This window comes from Amblyomma maculatum, chromosome 8 (genome assembly GCF_055883805.1).
Source record: "Amblyomma maculatum isolate TAMU_Amacu chromosome 8, ASM5588380v1, whole genome shotgun sequence".
Taxonomy (NCBI): domain Eukaryota; kingdom Metazoa; phylum Arthropoda; class Arachnida; order Ixodida; family Ixodidae; genus Amblyomma; species Amblyomma maculatum.
In genome coordinates this window covers 36,877,506-36,893,550 of record NC_139351.1, presented here as the reverse complement: position 1 = coordinate 36,893,550, position 16,045 = coordinate 36,877,506, and the positions used below count along the sequence as shown (strand labels likewise).

The 16,045-nt window shown below is 47.8% G+C and overlaps 1 protein-coding gene across 1 annotated transcript in view; it reads left to right on the top strand.

The window, feature by feature from the left end:
- Polr1A (RNA polymerase I subunit RpI1) overlaps positions 1 to 16,045 on the top strand; it is a 234,120-nt gene that overhangs the window by 35,408 nt on the left and 182,667 nt on the right. Inside the window, exon 6 of the mRNA XM_084576213.1 lies at positions 4,415 to 4,558. Within this exon, the coding sequence (XP_084432339.1) occupies positions 4,415 to 4,558 (144 nt within the window). The remainder of the gene's footprint in view (positions 1 to 4,414; positions 4,559 to 16,045) is intronic.

Genomic DNA, 16,045 nt, shown 5'->3' with positions numbered 1-16,045 from the left:
AAATTCCAACTCAAAACATTTCCCCAGCAATGACAACTGACACGCAGCAGAGACCCACAGGATGCAAATGTTCTCCCCCAACACCGCGAAAGCTGCCACTTCGGCCCCAAGCAAACATTACGTCGGTCCAAGGTGATTTTTAAAACTGAGATTCATTATGCAAATTGTGGCACCAGTATCTATTAAAGAAAACATATTTAGACCATTTACAGTAACATGCACTTTGTTCTTCAACATCATAGCAGGCAGAGGAATTGGTGAAGATGACCATTCCGCGACTTCGCCTCCATCAGCCGCTCCTGCTAGTTTCCTGGCGATGGTGTAGGCGAGCATCGACGTGGTGACGAGGACTGTTGTCGGCACGGGGGTGGTGGTGTGAAGCTATGATCCGAAGTGGGAGAGCCACTGCGAAAGGCGCCTGGACGAGACAGTTGTTGGCGAGCTTGATTCCATTCGATGTTGTGGTTGTCCCAAAAATCTGCCCAAGAACGTGAGGTCTGCCGTCACTGGCGCTGACAAAACTGTGCGATATGCCCGCGGCGGCCGCAGTTATAACAAACGGGCGATTCATGATAAGCGTAGATGCTGTAGCCGGAGTAATTCAACGGTGGTTGAGAGACAATGGAAGCTGCATGACACGTTCGAATGTGGAGGAAAGTGGGTGGTCAGAGGTGCAGAGGCACACTCGTTGCTGTAGGAGTAGCGCGGAAGTTCTGGTTGCCACGCCCACGAGGCTGGGTGTTCAGCATGCTGTGGCTGAACTGCATATTCTGAGTACACAGGTCACGCATCGGCGCCTTACAGGTACTTGGCCAGCTCTTCACTCTCAACTCTGCGGACCAGAAAGGCGAGATTGTCGTGGACAGTGTAGTCAAGCTGGCCATTGTTGGGACATTGGAGAGGCGTCCAAATTTGAGTAAAATGTGGCGCATTTTTAAAGCTTGAATAATATGGTAGTACTGGATAACGTCCGAAGTACTGGCTAGAGTTTTTTTTATGATAAAGAAATGATAAATATCTTCTGCGAATCCTTCTAAGAGATGGCCAACCTTGTCTTCTTCGGACATGCGTCTATTAGCAATGCGGCAGAGCTTCGGGACTTCCTTGATATATGTCGTGCAGGTCTCTCCTGGCAACTGTGCTCATTGGGAAAGGATTTGTTCTGCCTTGCATCTTTTTGATGTGGAGTCTCCGAAACAGTTTATCTCTTCCATAAACTTGTCCCCAAGTAGGAAGTTTGTCTTCATGGTTGTCAAACCCCAGCAGCGCTGTGCCGGCTAGAAAGAAGACCACGTTTGCGAGTTGCATGGCCGACACATTTGCTGACACGTTTATAATGTGTCAGCCAGTCTTCGTCACCCTCATCGGCGGGACCAGAAAATGTTCTGGGCTCACGTTGATGCGGCCAGAAGGTAAACAGTACTTGATGCTCACGGCCTGAATCAAAAACAGCTCCAGTTGAGCGCGAAGAGTGACCTTCTTCGTTGTGGCTTTCCATGGCTGTTAGGTCAGGCAGGAGCTCGGTCAAGCGTCTGCTTCGTCGATGTTTGGTACGGTCCAGGATCACCCCGCACCTTCACCAGGTTGTTACGGGGAAATGGGTTTATTATTTACAAAATATACGGGCGATGCATGAAAGCTAGGCACAGTCTGAGTAAGGCTTGTCTCAGAACCAGTCCTCGCGCATCCACTTCGTCCTTCTCTTTCTTATGCGCAACGCCGCGCGGCGCAGTGTAATTGACATAACAATACGTATGTATATATGTTATACATATAGGATAGGAAGATAGAAGAAAAAGAAAGAAAATAAAGATAGCTATGATTCCCTGTTTGCTTACGGTTTCCTGCAATATAAGGAAGGTAGAGCAACATTCTGGCGGGAAGGTGGTGCAAAAAGAGTTGCCCTCTGTGAAGGCAGAAACTGGAGTGCACAATTAAACATAGAGATGCCTACATGCCCTGCAGGAGGGGCACTAAATTGCACTCTCCTGTGGAAGGCACTACACATTCTAAACTAGCAGATGTTTGAATGTGTTTCTTCAAGAGCACAGCAGAAGAGTTTGTAACATTGACACAGACGGCCATCTGGCTGCCCATTGCAAAAAACTCAATTCAAAACCACCTAGTCTTCCTTTGTGTCAACATTGCAATAACCTGACTAGAGAAATTATGGAAGCTCCTAAGATGGCACCTGCGGGAGATTAGTGCATCGGTAGGCCATCTGTGGTATTATCAGCAAAGAAAAAGAAGCTTGATTTCATGCCGTACCGGCATGTGGCAGTTTGTCAGCAGTTTTTATGTCCTTCTCAGCTTCAGCACTTGCATGTGTATACAGTGAAACCTCATTATAACGAACAGTTAAAAAATCGGAAAATAGTTCGCTCTATCCATAATTCGTAATATAAAATTTCGTAGAAAATCCATGCAAGAGCAGCAAAATTCAATCAGAGAAGGCACAGCAACTTGGAGGGTGCCTTCTTGGGTCACGTCCGTTTATTTACGCGCAAAGAACTGCATTATCGCGGCCTGCTTTTTTGTGTTGATCGCGTTCCGTATCACGCCCTGTTCCACAGTTTGAAAACGCTCAACAAGGGTAAACCCACTGCTCTCAATAGCACTGTAGTGGCGGCGCAGTAAATCCAATGCAGCAAGCGCTTCTTGTGAAGTCGGAATGTTCTCTTCATTTGCACGGTCAGCCTGAGCTTCGTCTGCGGGATGTTCAGAAACTTCCACAGCGATTTCGGCGTCCGTCAGTACAGCCGTGGTCGCCGCGATGTCGTTGCCGCCTACAAAGTCCTCTACAGTCATTGTTGTGGGCATGTCACCTCATCGAGCTCGCGGAGCTCTGCTTCTGCTTCGTCCCCATCGTCACTTGATGCGCGGGCCTCTGCTGGAACAAAAGCTGCGTGCCGAAAGCAGTTGGCAATCGTTTCGCCTTTCATGCTGTCCCATGCCACTTTAATGCTCCCAGCAAGTCGATCTTCAAGTCCTGCTTCATAAGAAGCTTCACGAGAAGAGTGTCAATCAGTCTCTTCTTGTAAACTGCCTTTATCTTGAGCTTGGTCTTTAACGTCAGTTCTGCTCTTTTTTTCACGTTCACCGCCATCACAGCACTACGCACACCCGCGCACCACACTCGGCATGGCGACCGAAGCAGCCTCCGCCGAACGCTACGACGGCCCACAACCGGCTTTCGATGGCCACGCCGCTGCTAACACTAAAACCAAAAAACGCGAATGGCGCAAAAATCAAAAGAGCAAGTTGTTTCCTTCCTCCATACAAAAAGGCAAAAAACAACATTCGATCGTGCCGCTGCCGTCGCTGCTGAAGCGGCGCTGTCGGCGATTGTGAGATGCGAACGATTTCTTATGGCCTCTGAGATCACTTCCGTGCGCACAAACAGGCGCGCGGGGGTAATCTCGGAGGCCATAGATTTCTTCGGCTGTTAACTCCCAATGCCGTCGTGGCATCTGTGGCGCTGTCAGCGCCTGCGAGGTAATCTTGAACGTTTGCTGCGCCGCATAACACACATGTAGTGTAACGAAGCCTGCCTCCTGCTATCAAAGTGAGGTAGTGCTTGGCGTCGCGAAGTTCGTAATATCCGTTTTATGCCAAACCACGTTCGCTATGGGAAGTTAAAAATACATGTGTTTGACAAAAATATTTCGGTAGAGTTCGCTATATTCAATAATTCGTTATATGCGTATTCGTTATATCGAGGTTGTACTGTATGTGCTGTTGATCGGCAGTAACTGCTGTGTTAAAAGTTGATGCTTGCCCTTTCTTGTCATTTTCCTCCTTTGTTCCCGCACTATGTTTCTCAAGTTACACCACTCACTTCAGCCCGGTTTTTCTTTTTAGTTGTGGTTGTGATCACATACTTACATAGAATATGCCTTTGTTGGTTACTTGTCCTACATTCATCTTCCACTGTACTTTTTCTTTGCATCAGTGTAGCGTTATGCACTGTGTGAGTGTTGTCTGCTAATCCACCCAGTTTTTCTCCTAATGGCTCTTGTATGGTGGCACCGCATCCTTGTGCAAAAGGCGGATTCCGAGTGGCTGCTGCCTGGTGTGGACCACTGAACCAGCTCTGGTTGGTTGCTGCATGTTGCAACTTGTGTTGCATGTAATGCACAAATAAGATGATGGCGATTTGCAGTTTTGACAGAGTGTAGGTGTTGTTCAATTTATGTTCTTTGCTCCTTGGCTCCCAAGTGGTGGTGCTTTCGGTAGCTGTTTTTGCATTAGAATTAGCTGCTGGTTCACATGGCAGAACAGGGGGGGCAGCACAGAACCTAGTGATGCAGTGCCATTGCCCCTTCCCCTTGTCACCAGACCTTGATGGATGAGTTGTTCCAACTGGAGCGCAGATATTTGGCTTTGCTTCTTACCCACGGCTATGTTTGTGCAGCAACTGGTGAGCAAGCTGGTGGGCAAGGATCTGGAGACCAAGATGCACATGGCCTGGCATGCGCTGCAGGTGGCTGTCAACGTGGTGGTGGACAGTGAGCTCGACCGTCTCAACAGCAGCAAGGGCACTCCCGGCATCAAACAGGTGAGGAGCGGCAGCATATGGGAAAGGAACGGCAAGTTATGGATGTCTGCTGCAGACTGCAGAACACTCGTCATTATCGGGGTCTATATACGCTTTTGTTCGTGACGAAGAAAAGTAGAGGAGGGGAGTAGGGTACGGAATAAATGAATGTTTCACTGAAATGGGTTTCTCTGAAGTGGGAACTGGTGGTCCTAAAAGGAAAAAAAAAATGGCAGAGGTTTAACTCTTCAGGGTAACCAAATCAGTTGTGTTTATTTTAAATTTTAGCTACACAAGATGGAAGGTTACAACAGGTGGTCTTGCTCACTCTGAGTCCAACACCAAGTCTATTGTTTCACTTCCTGCGCTGAGTGAGCACGTGTCCTCCTTGCCCTCTCCATTGGCTGGCGGCTTGGATTGCACTGGCTCGCCACCTGGAAAAACATCCCTGTTAGCTGGGAAGAGTTAGTGTTCACATTTGGTTATAACAACTAAAAGCGTCCGCATTGGTGGCTCAGTGGTTGAGAGACCCGGCCACTGAACCTGTAGATCAAATCGCGAAAATTTCGCGAAAAATCAAATTTTAGACAAGATCAGATTCGGAATCTACAAGGCCTGTTCAATCACATTGCAAAAAAATTCCGCTGTAAACAGCCTCAAAGTGAGCCTAAAAGTTGTTTTCGTGACCTCTGGTAGCAAAAAATTGGGCGAAATGTCTGCGAAAATGGTCGATTTCCGAGCTAATGACTCCGCGGCCGGGGCGCCGATTGCCAAAATTTTAGTACCACTGGAAAGCCTGTTTCACCGCAGTAGTCCTCTCGTCAAAGCCTCATGTCTACGACAAAATGTAAACGCACTAAAGTAAAAAACACAAAGGCTTCGCAGAGCTACTTCTAGGCGCTGATTGGTTACGCCAGTCACGTGGCGCTCAGCACGCTCTCTGAGTGGCTGCAGGAAAGCACGCCATTGCTCGCGGCATTTGCTCCCGCCTCATTCGCACACGCTTTTGTCAACTGCTCAGTAGTTAGTGAATCCGCGGCTGCCGTTCTGCATTTTTCATCACCCCCACGGTTACGCGAGGCTTCGTTTGTGTGCCAGCGATGCAGCGGCACGGTGCAGAAGTATAGGACGAAGTATGCGTGCGGGAAGCACGAACGCAAGCCTCCTATCCAGAAAAAAAAGCGATCGGCGGCAAATCAGACAAAGCGAGGACCGGGTTGGCAAAGCTCTTCTCGAAAAGTATCAGCGCACCGTGCGGTCCGTCCGAAAGGCAAAGAAACGGAAGCGGTGATGAAAGCGACAAGGATATTGCACTTATGCTTTGACGCTGTATGGCTCCAACGAACGGATGTCTCCAGACGCACAGAAAGCTCGGCTCATGCAATCGCGCAGTCGCACGGATATGCCCTGCCCCGATGCACTCGGTGATGGCCAATTACAAAGTTTCATTAAGATATTTCCAGTAGTTTTAGCATTAAAATTTTATATTTGCATCACTGTTTACCAAACTTACAGAAAGCCTGACGTGACAAAAAAACGTGGTAGGAGCCCATAGTTGGTCTTATATTTTAGCCATATGAATGGTTTATGCAGTGACATTCCCCAAATATTTTTATGAGCTTGACATTTTTTTACACAGAACATTACATCCATGCTTGCATAATGTGCTCGGTGTCACCATTTCAAAATAGCTAAAAAGTAAAAGAATGACACCATATTTTGGATATATGGGAATGTCCCTGCAAAAGAAATTACCGCAGAATATAATGCAACAAATCTCATAAAAATCCATCAAGCCATTGCCGTGCTACGCTTTCTGCAAGCAGGACAGTTGGGTCAAAAGGCACTTTAGAGAAGATTGACAATAAATTTGCAAAGCCACTTTTTGCCTATCAAAATGCCTGTGCATTGAAATACTGTATTGCTACGCTGCACGCTTCCTTCTGGGTTGTTTCCGAGGGCACAGAACGCGGTTCCAGGCGCCTGAATGGTGCAAATTGGGTTAGGCAAGCATTTAAAGTTGAAAGCAGTTGCTGCCACGGTTTCATCGCTCGCAGGGCGGACGTGTCCGTACCAGCGCAGGCGACTTTCCCGCATTTTATCAAAAATCGGCCCAACACCCCATCGACATTGAATGTCCTCGTTGCATTGCCGATCCACCAGGGTGGAGCCATCCATCTAGCAGAGCATTTTCATCTCCGCACTCTGCAACTTGTTCTCGGCGGCCACGGTGGATGGCCAGCATTCCGTGGAGTATAACGCTACTGGACATACAACTGTTTTGTAAATCTTTGATCATAGTAGTCTGGGAAGGCTACGATCACAAAGCACTCCCGACATTTCATGCCATTTCAGCCACGCTCCGCTGATGCGCATTCTGACGTCGCAGCTCATGGATTCATTGGTATGCTGGTGGGATCCAAGGTATCGGAAGCAGGCATTCTTTGGCAGTGGGCAGCCGTTGACGTAGATGATGCCTGGCTTCGGGCTCGTTTCCAGGTACTCAGTCTCCTTGAGATTTAATCTCAGCCTTTATGTGGCAAGTCGATCACACCTGCGTCCACTCCTGCAGGTCTTGCAGTGTACAGTGGTTTTCAAAAATACACGGCCCACGGCTTCAACCCGCGGAGCGGCTGCCGGGCCGCACCGCGGCGCTGCTATCTCTGCCCGGCGCTCGGTACGAGGGTGCCCTATGTGACGACAGCTTTCTCCCTCCCTCTCGCGCTGTGAAGTAACACGCCTTCGGAACTCTATGTGCGGCGTTCGTCCGTTTCGCCTTTCTTCCTCATGGTTTCGCCGCTGCCGCTCGCTACGAAAGAGGGCGTCTGGACTCTGGATATTTGCATCACCGGTCTCGGCGCGCGTTTGCAAATATTGGTGGTCCGCTACCTTCCTCCAACATACGTTCATCGCCGTACGTGCATCGAGACGCGAAAAACGAGTGTCGTGCCTCTCTCTTGCCGCGCTGTTATCGGACCTATGTCCACGGAGCATTCAGATTCCGCGCTCTGCACTGGCGAGGCCTTGCTACTCAGCCCACTTCTCTTGTGTAGTTGTGGCGAAACTCAGTATGACGTTTTTAAAAAAGTCTGCTCTCCTCAATGCAAACTCTTCGAAACAAGAAATAATACCAAGTTTAATGGGAACAAATGTTCTACCATTGGCCATTTTGTCTAGTATAGTTGCACTTGACAAATCGGAGACCTTAAACGTCTACTGTGAATTATGTCAGGGGGAATAAATTTGAACATCATGCTGCATTTAATGATATATCACTGGATAGCTTGTAAAGTATGATAACATTGTACTAATTGTTTGTATTAATGAGTTGTCACTAATTTGTAGTTCGCGATTAAATATTTCGCTATACCTTCAAGTCATGAATTGTTGGATAGCTATACAGAGTATAAATGCACTGGACTAGCTAGTTGTACTTTTCATTAACCATCGCTCTTTTGTTATTTGCAACTAAGTATGAAATATGCTACACCATGACGTCATGCATGATTGGAAAACTTGTATGAAAAATTGTAGCAAATAATGATTGTAGGCGCTAAACTATTATAGCTAATTTGTTAATTGCGATTAAATATATATGTTGCACCAGTACCTCAAGTTACGTATCATTAAATAGCTTATATCGAGTATTATTGCACAGAACTAATATTAGGGGTTAATTATTTGGGGCTAATTTGTTAATTGCGATTAAATATATATGTTAAGCTACAACCTGAATTTATATATCATTGGATAGCTTATGCCGAGTATTATTGCACAGAATTGATAATGGGTGTTACTTAATTATCGCTAAATTGTTCATTGCAATTGAACATTGAGTGCCATGCTAAATGTTCAAGTTATATATATTTGAATAGTCTATGTTGTGTATAATTTTACCCCACTATCACGAAAGATCAGTAAGGATTACAGTATCTTGCTCTGAATTAGGCTAAATCTGGTGTATTGTGGCGAACTATGTCTATGGCGATAACAAATTAGCAATAAATAATTAACCCATAATATTAGTTGTGTGCAATGATACTCGACATAAGCTATCCAATGATATGTAACTTGAGGTTGCAGTGTAATATATATATATTTATTCACAATTAACAAATTAGTGATAATTAATTAACGCCTCCCATTATTTACATGATATAATACTTTATATAAGTTTTCCAACCATGCATATTATATATATAGTGACAATTAAAAAGAGGGCGTTAATTATTTGAAAAGTACTATTAGCTAGTCCAGCTCAATTACTATCCAACAATTTATGACTTGAAGGTGTAGCAAAATATTTATTCGCAATTTATAAATTAGTGACAACTCATTAGTACCAATAGTTAGTACAGTGTAATTGTACTTGACGTAAGCTATCTAATGATATATCATTAAATGTAGCATAATGTTCAAATTTATTCACACTGAGATAATTCACAGTAGATGTTTAAGATCTCCGATTTGTCCAGTGCAAGTATACTAATGGTAGAACACTTGTTCCCATTAGACTTGGTATTTCTTCTTTCGAAGAGTTTGCATTGAGGAGAGTAATATTTTCTAGAAAAGTCATACTGAGTTTCGCCACAACTGCACAAGAGAAGCGGACTGAGAAGCAAGATCTCGCCACTGCAGAGCGCGGCATCTTAGCGCTTCGTGGACATAAGTCCGCATAACAGCGCGGCGAGAGAGCCACGGAACTCGTTTTTCGCGTCTCGATGCACGCCCCCCTATGAACGTATGTTGGAGCAAGGTAGCAGGGCGCCAGTATTTGCAAACGCGTGCCAATCTCCCACGTAGTCAGCGCCGAGACCGGCGATGCTGAGTGAGTGAGTGAAAAACTTTATTGAGTAGAGATAGGGGAGGGGGGTGTGTAGGGGGGGGGTCCCTAGTCAGGACTCCAGCGGCTGCCGCTGCTATCCACGCCCGTGTCACGAGGGCTCGTTGGGCCTCTAGTCCAGAGCTGGATAGGGCATCCTCCCACTCCTCAATTGTTGGCACTGTATTTGCGTCATCTGGAGGCCCAAATGCAAATATTGCGGGGAGAAGGCAGACCTGCCCGCACACTCCTCCAGATGATCCGAAGATCCTGCGAACATCCAGTGTCCAGACGCCCTCTTTCGTAGCGAGCGGCAGCGGCGAAACAAACAGACGAACGCCGCACTAAGTGTTCAGAAGGCGTGTTACTTGACAGCGCGAGAGGGAGGGAGATAGCTATCGTCACATATGGCACCCTCACGCCGAGCGCCGAGCAAAGATAGCAGCGCCGCGGTGCGGCCCGGCAGCCGCTCCGCGTACTGAAGCCATGGGCCGTGTATTTTTGAAAACCACTGTACATGATGCGAGCATAACGTTGTCCGCATATAGCAATGTTCATGGCATGTCCCTCTGTAGGTCACAAGTAGTGGTGTCCATCACCAGGGCAAATATCAGAGGGGACAGTGCAGAGCCCTGCTGGACACCAACAGTGATCGGGAAGCTGTCTGAGAGTCTAGCTGGGCATCTCACGCGACTACCAGTGGTATCGTACATTACCATGAAAAGGCGCATGAGCGACTCGGGGACACCATGAAGGCGCAGTGCCAGTCGAATCAGTCTGTGGGGGGACTCTCTCGAACATTTTTTCCAGATCAAGAAAGGATACGTGAAGGGGCTTGCGTTTCAATTCTCGGTGTCGTTCCATCAGCTGACGGGCAGCGAAAATAACGTCGGTCGTACCAGTGTCGCGCATAAACCCGCATTGGTTTGGTCGTATGCTGACAATCTCCCAAGTTCAAGCGTCAAGGATCCTCTCGAAAATCTTCATCGTGTGGGACAGGAGGCGGATGGGTTGATAGTTTCTACAGTTACAGTGAAATCTCGTTGACACGATTCGGCTAAATACGCTTTTCGGCATAATACGTTTTTTTTTTCGTTCCCGGCCGATGCCCTATAGAGGTAATGCATTTTTGTACGGCTAATACGATCGTATTTCCACGTCGGTTTGGATAATACGATCGTGGAAACGTCTTCCGTAAATCTCGCGCAGTTTCGATTTTCGCGCCAGGAGGCAGCAAAAGTGTCCTAGCGGGATCTGACAGTAGCTGCAGTGGTCTAACTCCCCTAGTGCTCGTGGCCGATTTTCGATGTTGGACATGACCTTTGCTAGACACGTGTAGGAATCACATCTCTCCAACTATGATGATAACATCAGAGCCAGTCCTTTGCAGCGGGTGGGCAGAGCTACTGAAATTATCGCATCGAGCGAAACTACAGGCACGGCGGACTGAACACGCGACGACATGCGCTTCGTATGCTCGAGGCTTGGCCTGGCTCGGCTCGGCTCGGCTCGAGTCCGGCCGTGCCTCAGCACAGCGTCTGCAGCAGTGTGGCGGCCTCTGGGAGCCATTTTCCCAAGCTCGCACAACAAATTACGGCCGGTCTCGAGGGAGAGAGCGCTCTCCCTCGAGACCGGCCGTGAACAAAAGCGCCGAAGCGCACCGAAGGTTTTTAGCGCCATCTATCCTAAGACATAGTAATCACGGTAAAATCACGTGACCAAGAAGCAGCGATTGGCGCATGCATTGACGATGCTGTAGGCTTTGTTGGCTTTGTGTTTGCCATTTCTCGTTGCCATTTTGGTTTTCCGAGCGTTCAGCTTGCACTTCGCACTTATCGTTTTTGTTTTGGTGCCGCGTTTCACCCGTGCGCTTCACCATGTCTAGGAAGCGTAAAGCGTTATCGCTGAAAGAAAAACTTGATATTCTCGTAAATGTCGACGACAATCCGCAGAAGAAACATGTCGACCTGGCACGCGAACTTTGTTTGCCTGTCTCCACGCTGAACACGATCGTCGGCAAGTGAGAAGAAATTCGGAAAAACATTCAAGTCTTCGGCGCCGGCGTGAAGCAAACAAGGGGCGCCCAGCATGGCAAGATGGAAGAGGTTCTACTGGCGTGGTTCAGGGAAGTAAGGCCGGCGGGCGTGAACGTGGACGGGACAGTTGTTCGCGAGAAAGCTGATGAGATTGCACTCTCGTTGGGCATTGAAGATTTTAAAGCTTCGGGCGGGTGGCTCCATCGTTTTAAAACACGACATGGCCTGTCGTATAAAACCGTTTGCGGCGAAGGGAAGTCTGCCGACCAAGATCAGGTCTCCAACTGGCTTTCGACTCTGCCGGCGGTGATTGCTCAATACCAGCCAAGGGACGTGTTCAAGCAGATGAAGCTGGGTTGTTCATCAACCTCCAGCCCGAGAAAAGTCTCAGTATGAAAGGTGAGACGTGTCAAGGTGGAAAAAAAAGCAAAGAAAGAGTCACCGTATTGTTGTGCTGCAATGCTGATGGAACCGAGAAGCTCAAGCCTACCATCATTGGCAAGTTCTGGAAGCCACGCTGCTTCTCGCGTAACCCACGCCTTCCTGTCGTTTACAAAGCGAATAGGAAGGCATGGATGACCGGAGCCCTTTTCACAGAGCTCCTCACCCATCTGGATGCCCGGATGCGTGCCGAGAACCGTAGAATTCTTCTATTTCTCGACAATTGTGCCGCGCACCCTGTCGATACTTCGTGGCTGCAAAACGTCAGAGTAATTTTCCTGCCGCCCAACTGCACCAGCCACTTGCAGCCCCTAGATGCAGGAATCATTAGAAATGTGAAATTTCATTTTAGGAGCTTGTTGGTCAGACGCTTTTTGGCCAAGATTGACCGGAAAGATGCCAGCTTGAAGGTGGATCTTCTTGATGCCATTCATTTTCTAGCGATGTCATGAGATCGCGTCAAACCCGACACCATCGCCAACTGCTTCAAGAAGTGTGGCTTTTTTTGTGCATCTGGCGATACGGAGGAACATGGAGCTGACAGCGCAGAGATTGACATCCCGGACTGGGGTGACCTCGATGTCAGCGTGTCGCCGGAAGAGTTTGTGTCGGCGGACGACCAACTGGCGACATGCGAATTGCGCACCGTCCAAGACATTATTGCAGATGTTACCGCTGAAGAGGAGAGCAACGACGATGACAACCAAGACGCCGGAGATTGCAGCGGCGATCGTCGGCCATTAAATACTGACGGTGCACTCCAAGCTTTGGACGGGCTTCGTGGCTTTGTCGCGTCTGCGGAGCTGAGTGAGGAAACTGCTACTCGTTTCTACGAGTTCCAAAAAAGCTTTCTGCAGGATCTCGAAAAGCAAAAAGTGCAACGCAAAGTGACAGATTATTTTAACGTGCTTTAATAAAAGCAAGTTCTGTGCCAAGTATGTATTATTCGCGATCTTTTGGAGTCCGTTTTGGATAATACGATTTTCAGATAATACACTTTTATTGTCGGAGCCCGTGGGAATCGTATCAACGAGATTCTACTGTAGTAGGATCCCCTTTATTTTTATATACGGCTACAGTGATGCTTTTTTGCCACATTGTGGGCATCCATTCACAAGCTCGTGAGCCACTGCACGCCAGGGCTTGTTGGTGTCTCTCATAGATTTCCAAAACTGCTGGGATATCGTCCGATCTTATCGCTTTATTCAATTTCATAGCAGGGATAGCTACTTTGACTTCAGTCTCCAAGATAGCATCGGTGGGATTGTAGACCGGGAGGCTCTTGAGAATAGACGGGTGGGGAAATTCTTCATTTGAAATGAGATTAAAGTGTTCATGCCACCTTTTGAATATCAGCCGGCAATTGGTCAGCTGTGAGCCATCTTGATCTTTGATGCACAATTAGTGAGGCTCTATGTCTTTGGCCACTCTTGCTCGGTGCTCAGTGAAACGATAAAGCCATTTTTCATCAGCTTGATTATCAGCTTGTTATAGTGATTGCTTCTGGCGATGGCTACTGCACACTTGGAGTTGTTCTTAGCTTAACGGTGGTTCTCGAGGTTGGCCTCTGTCTGTTCATCTCTCCAACGGTTGTGAGTTGCCTTTTTTGCAGTGACATTTTCCTTCACATCCTCGTTCCATAGCCACGATAACTTGTTGCAGTAGCTCGCTCCCAGTTTACATGTGCCAAGCAGGCTTTTGGCTGGGGAGATAACTGATGCGTAGAAAGCCTGCCAAGCCTCATACCGGTTATTGCATATTAGAGGGTAGTCAACAGAAGCATACAATCGGTTCGAGTGCTGAATTAGTTTCGATCACTTGATACGCTCAACAGCATTTATCAGTCAGCTCTTTTTTTCGCAGAGAGTGAGACAGATGAGACAGAGTCTGAATTGCGTTCGTCGAAACCATTGCCACCCTGGCAGCGGTGGTACCCATCGCGGCTCTTGCCATTGTGACCATTCAAATCACCGCAGATGATGACATCGTCATCCAGCGGACAGTTGGTGGTGATATCAAACAGGCTTACAGGCGTTCCCAGAATGAATCTTTTTCGGATTCATCACAGCCAGTTTGGGGAGCATATGCGGATAACACATGTATCCTGATAGACTCAAAGTCTATGAAAGTGCCCATGATGCGGTCGGAGTAGCGATGTACATACCTCAGCGACTTTGTTTCGAAGTTCGGAGCATACCACGAGGGCGACTCCATTTCTTGAGTTTTCTATATCTCTTACGCATAGGTCACACACACATCACCCATAACTTCCTACTAACAAAAAAAGACAAACCTGTGTGTGAAATGTGTGGACAGGAGCTCACAGTTAATCATATTTTAATCTCATGCACACAACTGGAAGAGAACAGGAAAAAATATTTTACTGTATTTTACAAGGAACACATTCCATTTCACCCTGCATTGCTTTTAGGAGGACAAGCATTTGTCAATATTTCTATTGTTCGCGCATTTATGAAGAAAACCAATGTTTTAAATCAAATATAAGTATCATAACCTTAGACAGACTATCTAACCTCTGACAGATTATCTAACCTATCTGAAAGATTATCTAACCTTGTGTGTTTGGCACATGATAGCCACTGTTGCTTATGTGCTATAAAACCACATATAACTAACTAACTATCCATTTCTTGAGTTGCTTTCGCCATGGTAGATAAGCTTGTAGCCTTCGCCAGTCTCTTTCGACCTGGATCCCTTCCATTTGGTCTCTTGGATTGCAGCAGTGTGGATGTGGTGTCATTTTAACAGCTCAGCTAGTTCTTGTGAACAGCCGGTCAGGGATCCAACGTTGAGGGTGGCGATCCGGACTTGTTGGGAATTCTTTGGCTTGCTTGCCTTTGCCCGTGGTCCTTTCATAGGTTTTGTTGCGACTACAGCTGATGTCACTATAGGATGTTGCAGATGGCACTAGTCTAGCATATTTCTCATGCCGAGCAAGCCTTACCAGCGCGCGTTGCTTACGGGGAACGTCCTAGCATGGTCGGGAAGGATGAGGAAAGCTGGAACGGCAAGCAGATGCGACCGAATGATAGCCAGTCGACCCGTTGCTACGGCCTGCCCCTGGCCGCAGTCTCGACACCGTTGAAGCCATTCTGGCCGTGTTACCAAGTGTCCGGTATCAGCCCATGCCGGCGAATACCGTAAAAACCCGCGTATAATACGAACCCGAATATAATACGAGGTGAAATTCTGGAGACGCGAAATGGAAAAAAAAAGTTTTTACCGCATATAATACGAGAGAGAAAAAACAAGACATTTATTGAAATCGGACCTCACACTTCAATCACTTTCATCTTCAGCAGCGCTTTCCTCGGAAATTTCTTTGTCGGACAAATCATCCCACAGGTACTCATCTTCTGTGCCATCGAGGGCGTTTGAGATGCCGCACTTCTTAAACGAACGGCGCACAAGCTCCTCTGGGATGCTTGCCCACGCGTCCACAATCCATTTGCACAGCGTGGCTGGCGATGCTCGCTTCAGCCGCCCGGCCGGCGTCACTGCAGGCTCACCTGACCGCATCCATTCCGCGTAGCATCGCTTGACTGCGTCCTTGAAGGGTTTGTTGACACAAACGTCGAGAGGCTGAAGTTGTGAGGTCATCCCACCCGGAATCACAACAAGTTCTGTGCGGCAGTCGCTTAGCAGCCTTTTCACCGAGTCGGCCAAATGGCAACGAAACGCGTCCAGCACGAGGATGGATGGAAAGGACAACAGTGCACCGGGCCGTTTGCACCACACTGACTTCACCCAGTCGAGGACAAGATCCTCGTTCATCCAACCTTTTTCGTGGCATCTCACGATGACATTCTTCGGCAGCTCCTCACCTTTCGGCATTGTCTTGCGCTTGAAGATGACATAGGGCGGGAGCTTGCGGCCGTCTGCCGTGCACGATAGCATGACTGTAACCCGCGTCTTCTCGTTTCCAGTAGACCGGATACAAACTTTAGAGCCTTTCTCATGGACGGTGAGGGGCGATGGCATGTCCAGGTAAACCGGCGTCTGGTCAGCATTGCCTATTTGCCCCAGCTGAAAGTTTTTGGTCTTTCGCAAAGAAATCACGTGGCGCTGAAAAGCCACCAGCAGCTCTTCGAAGGATTCGGGCAGCTTTTGTGAAATCGAGGTTCGCCGGCGTAGCGAGAATCCAGCACGGCACATATAGCGATGTATCCAGTGCTTGCTTGCTTTGAA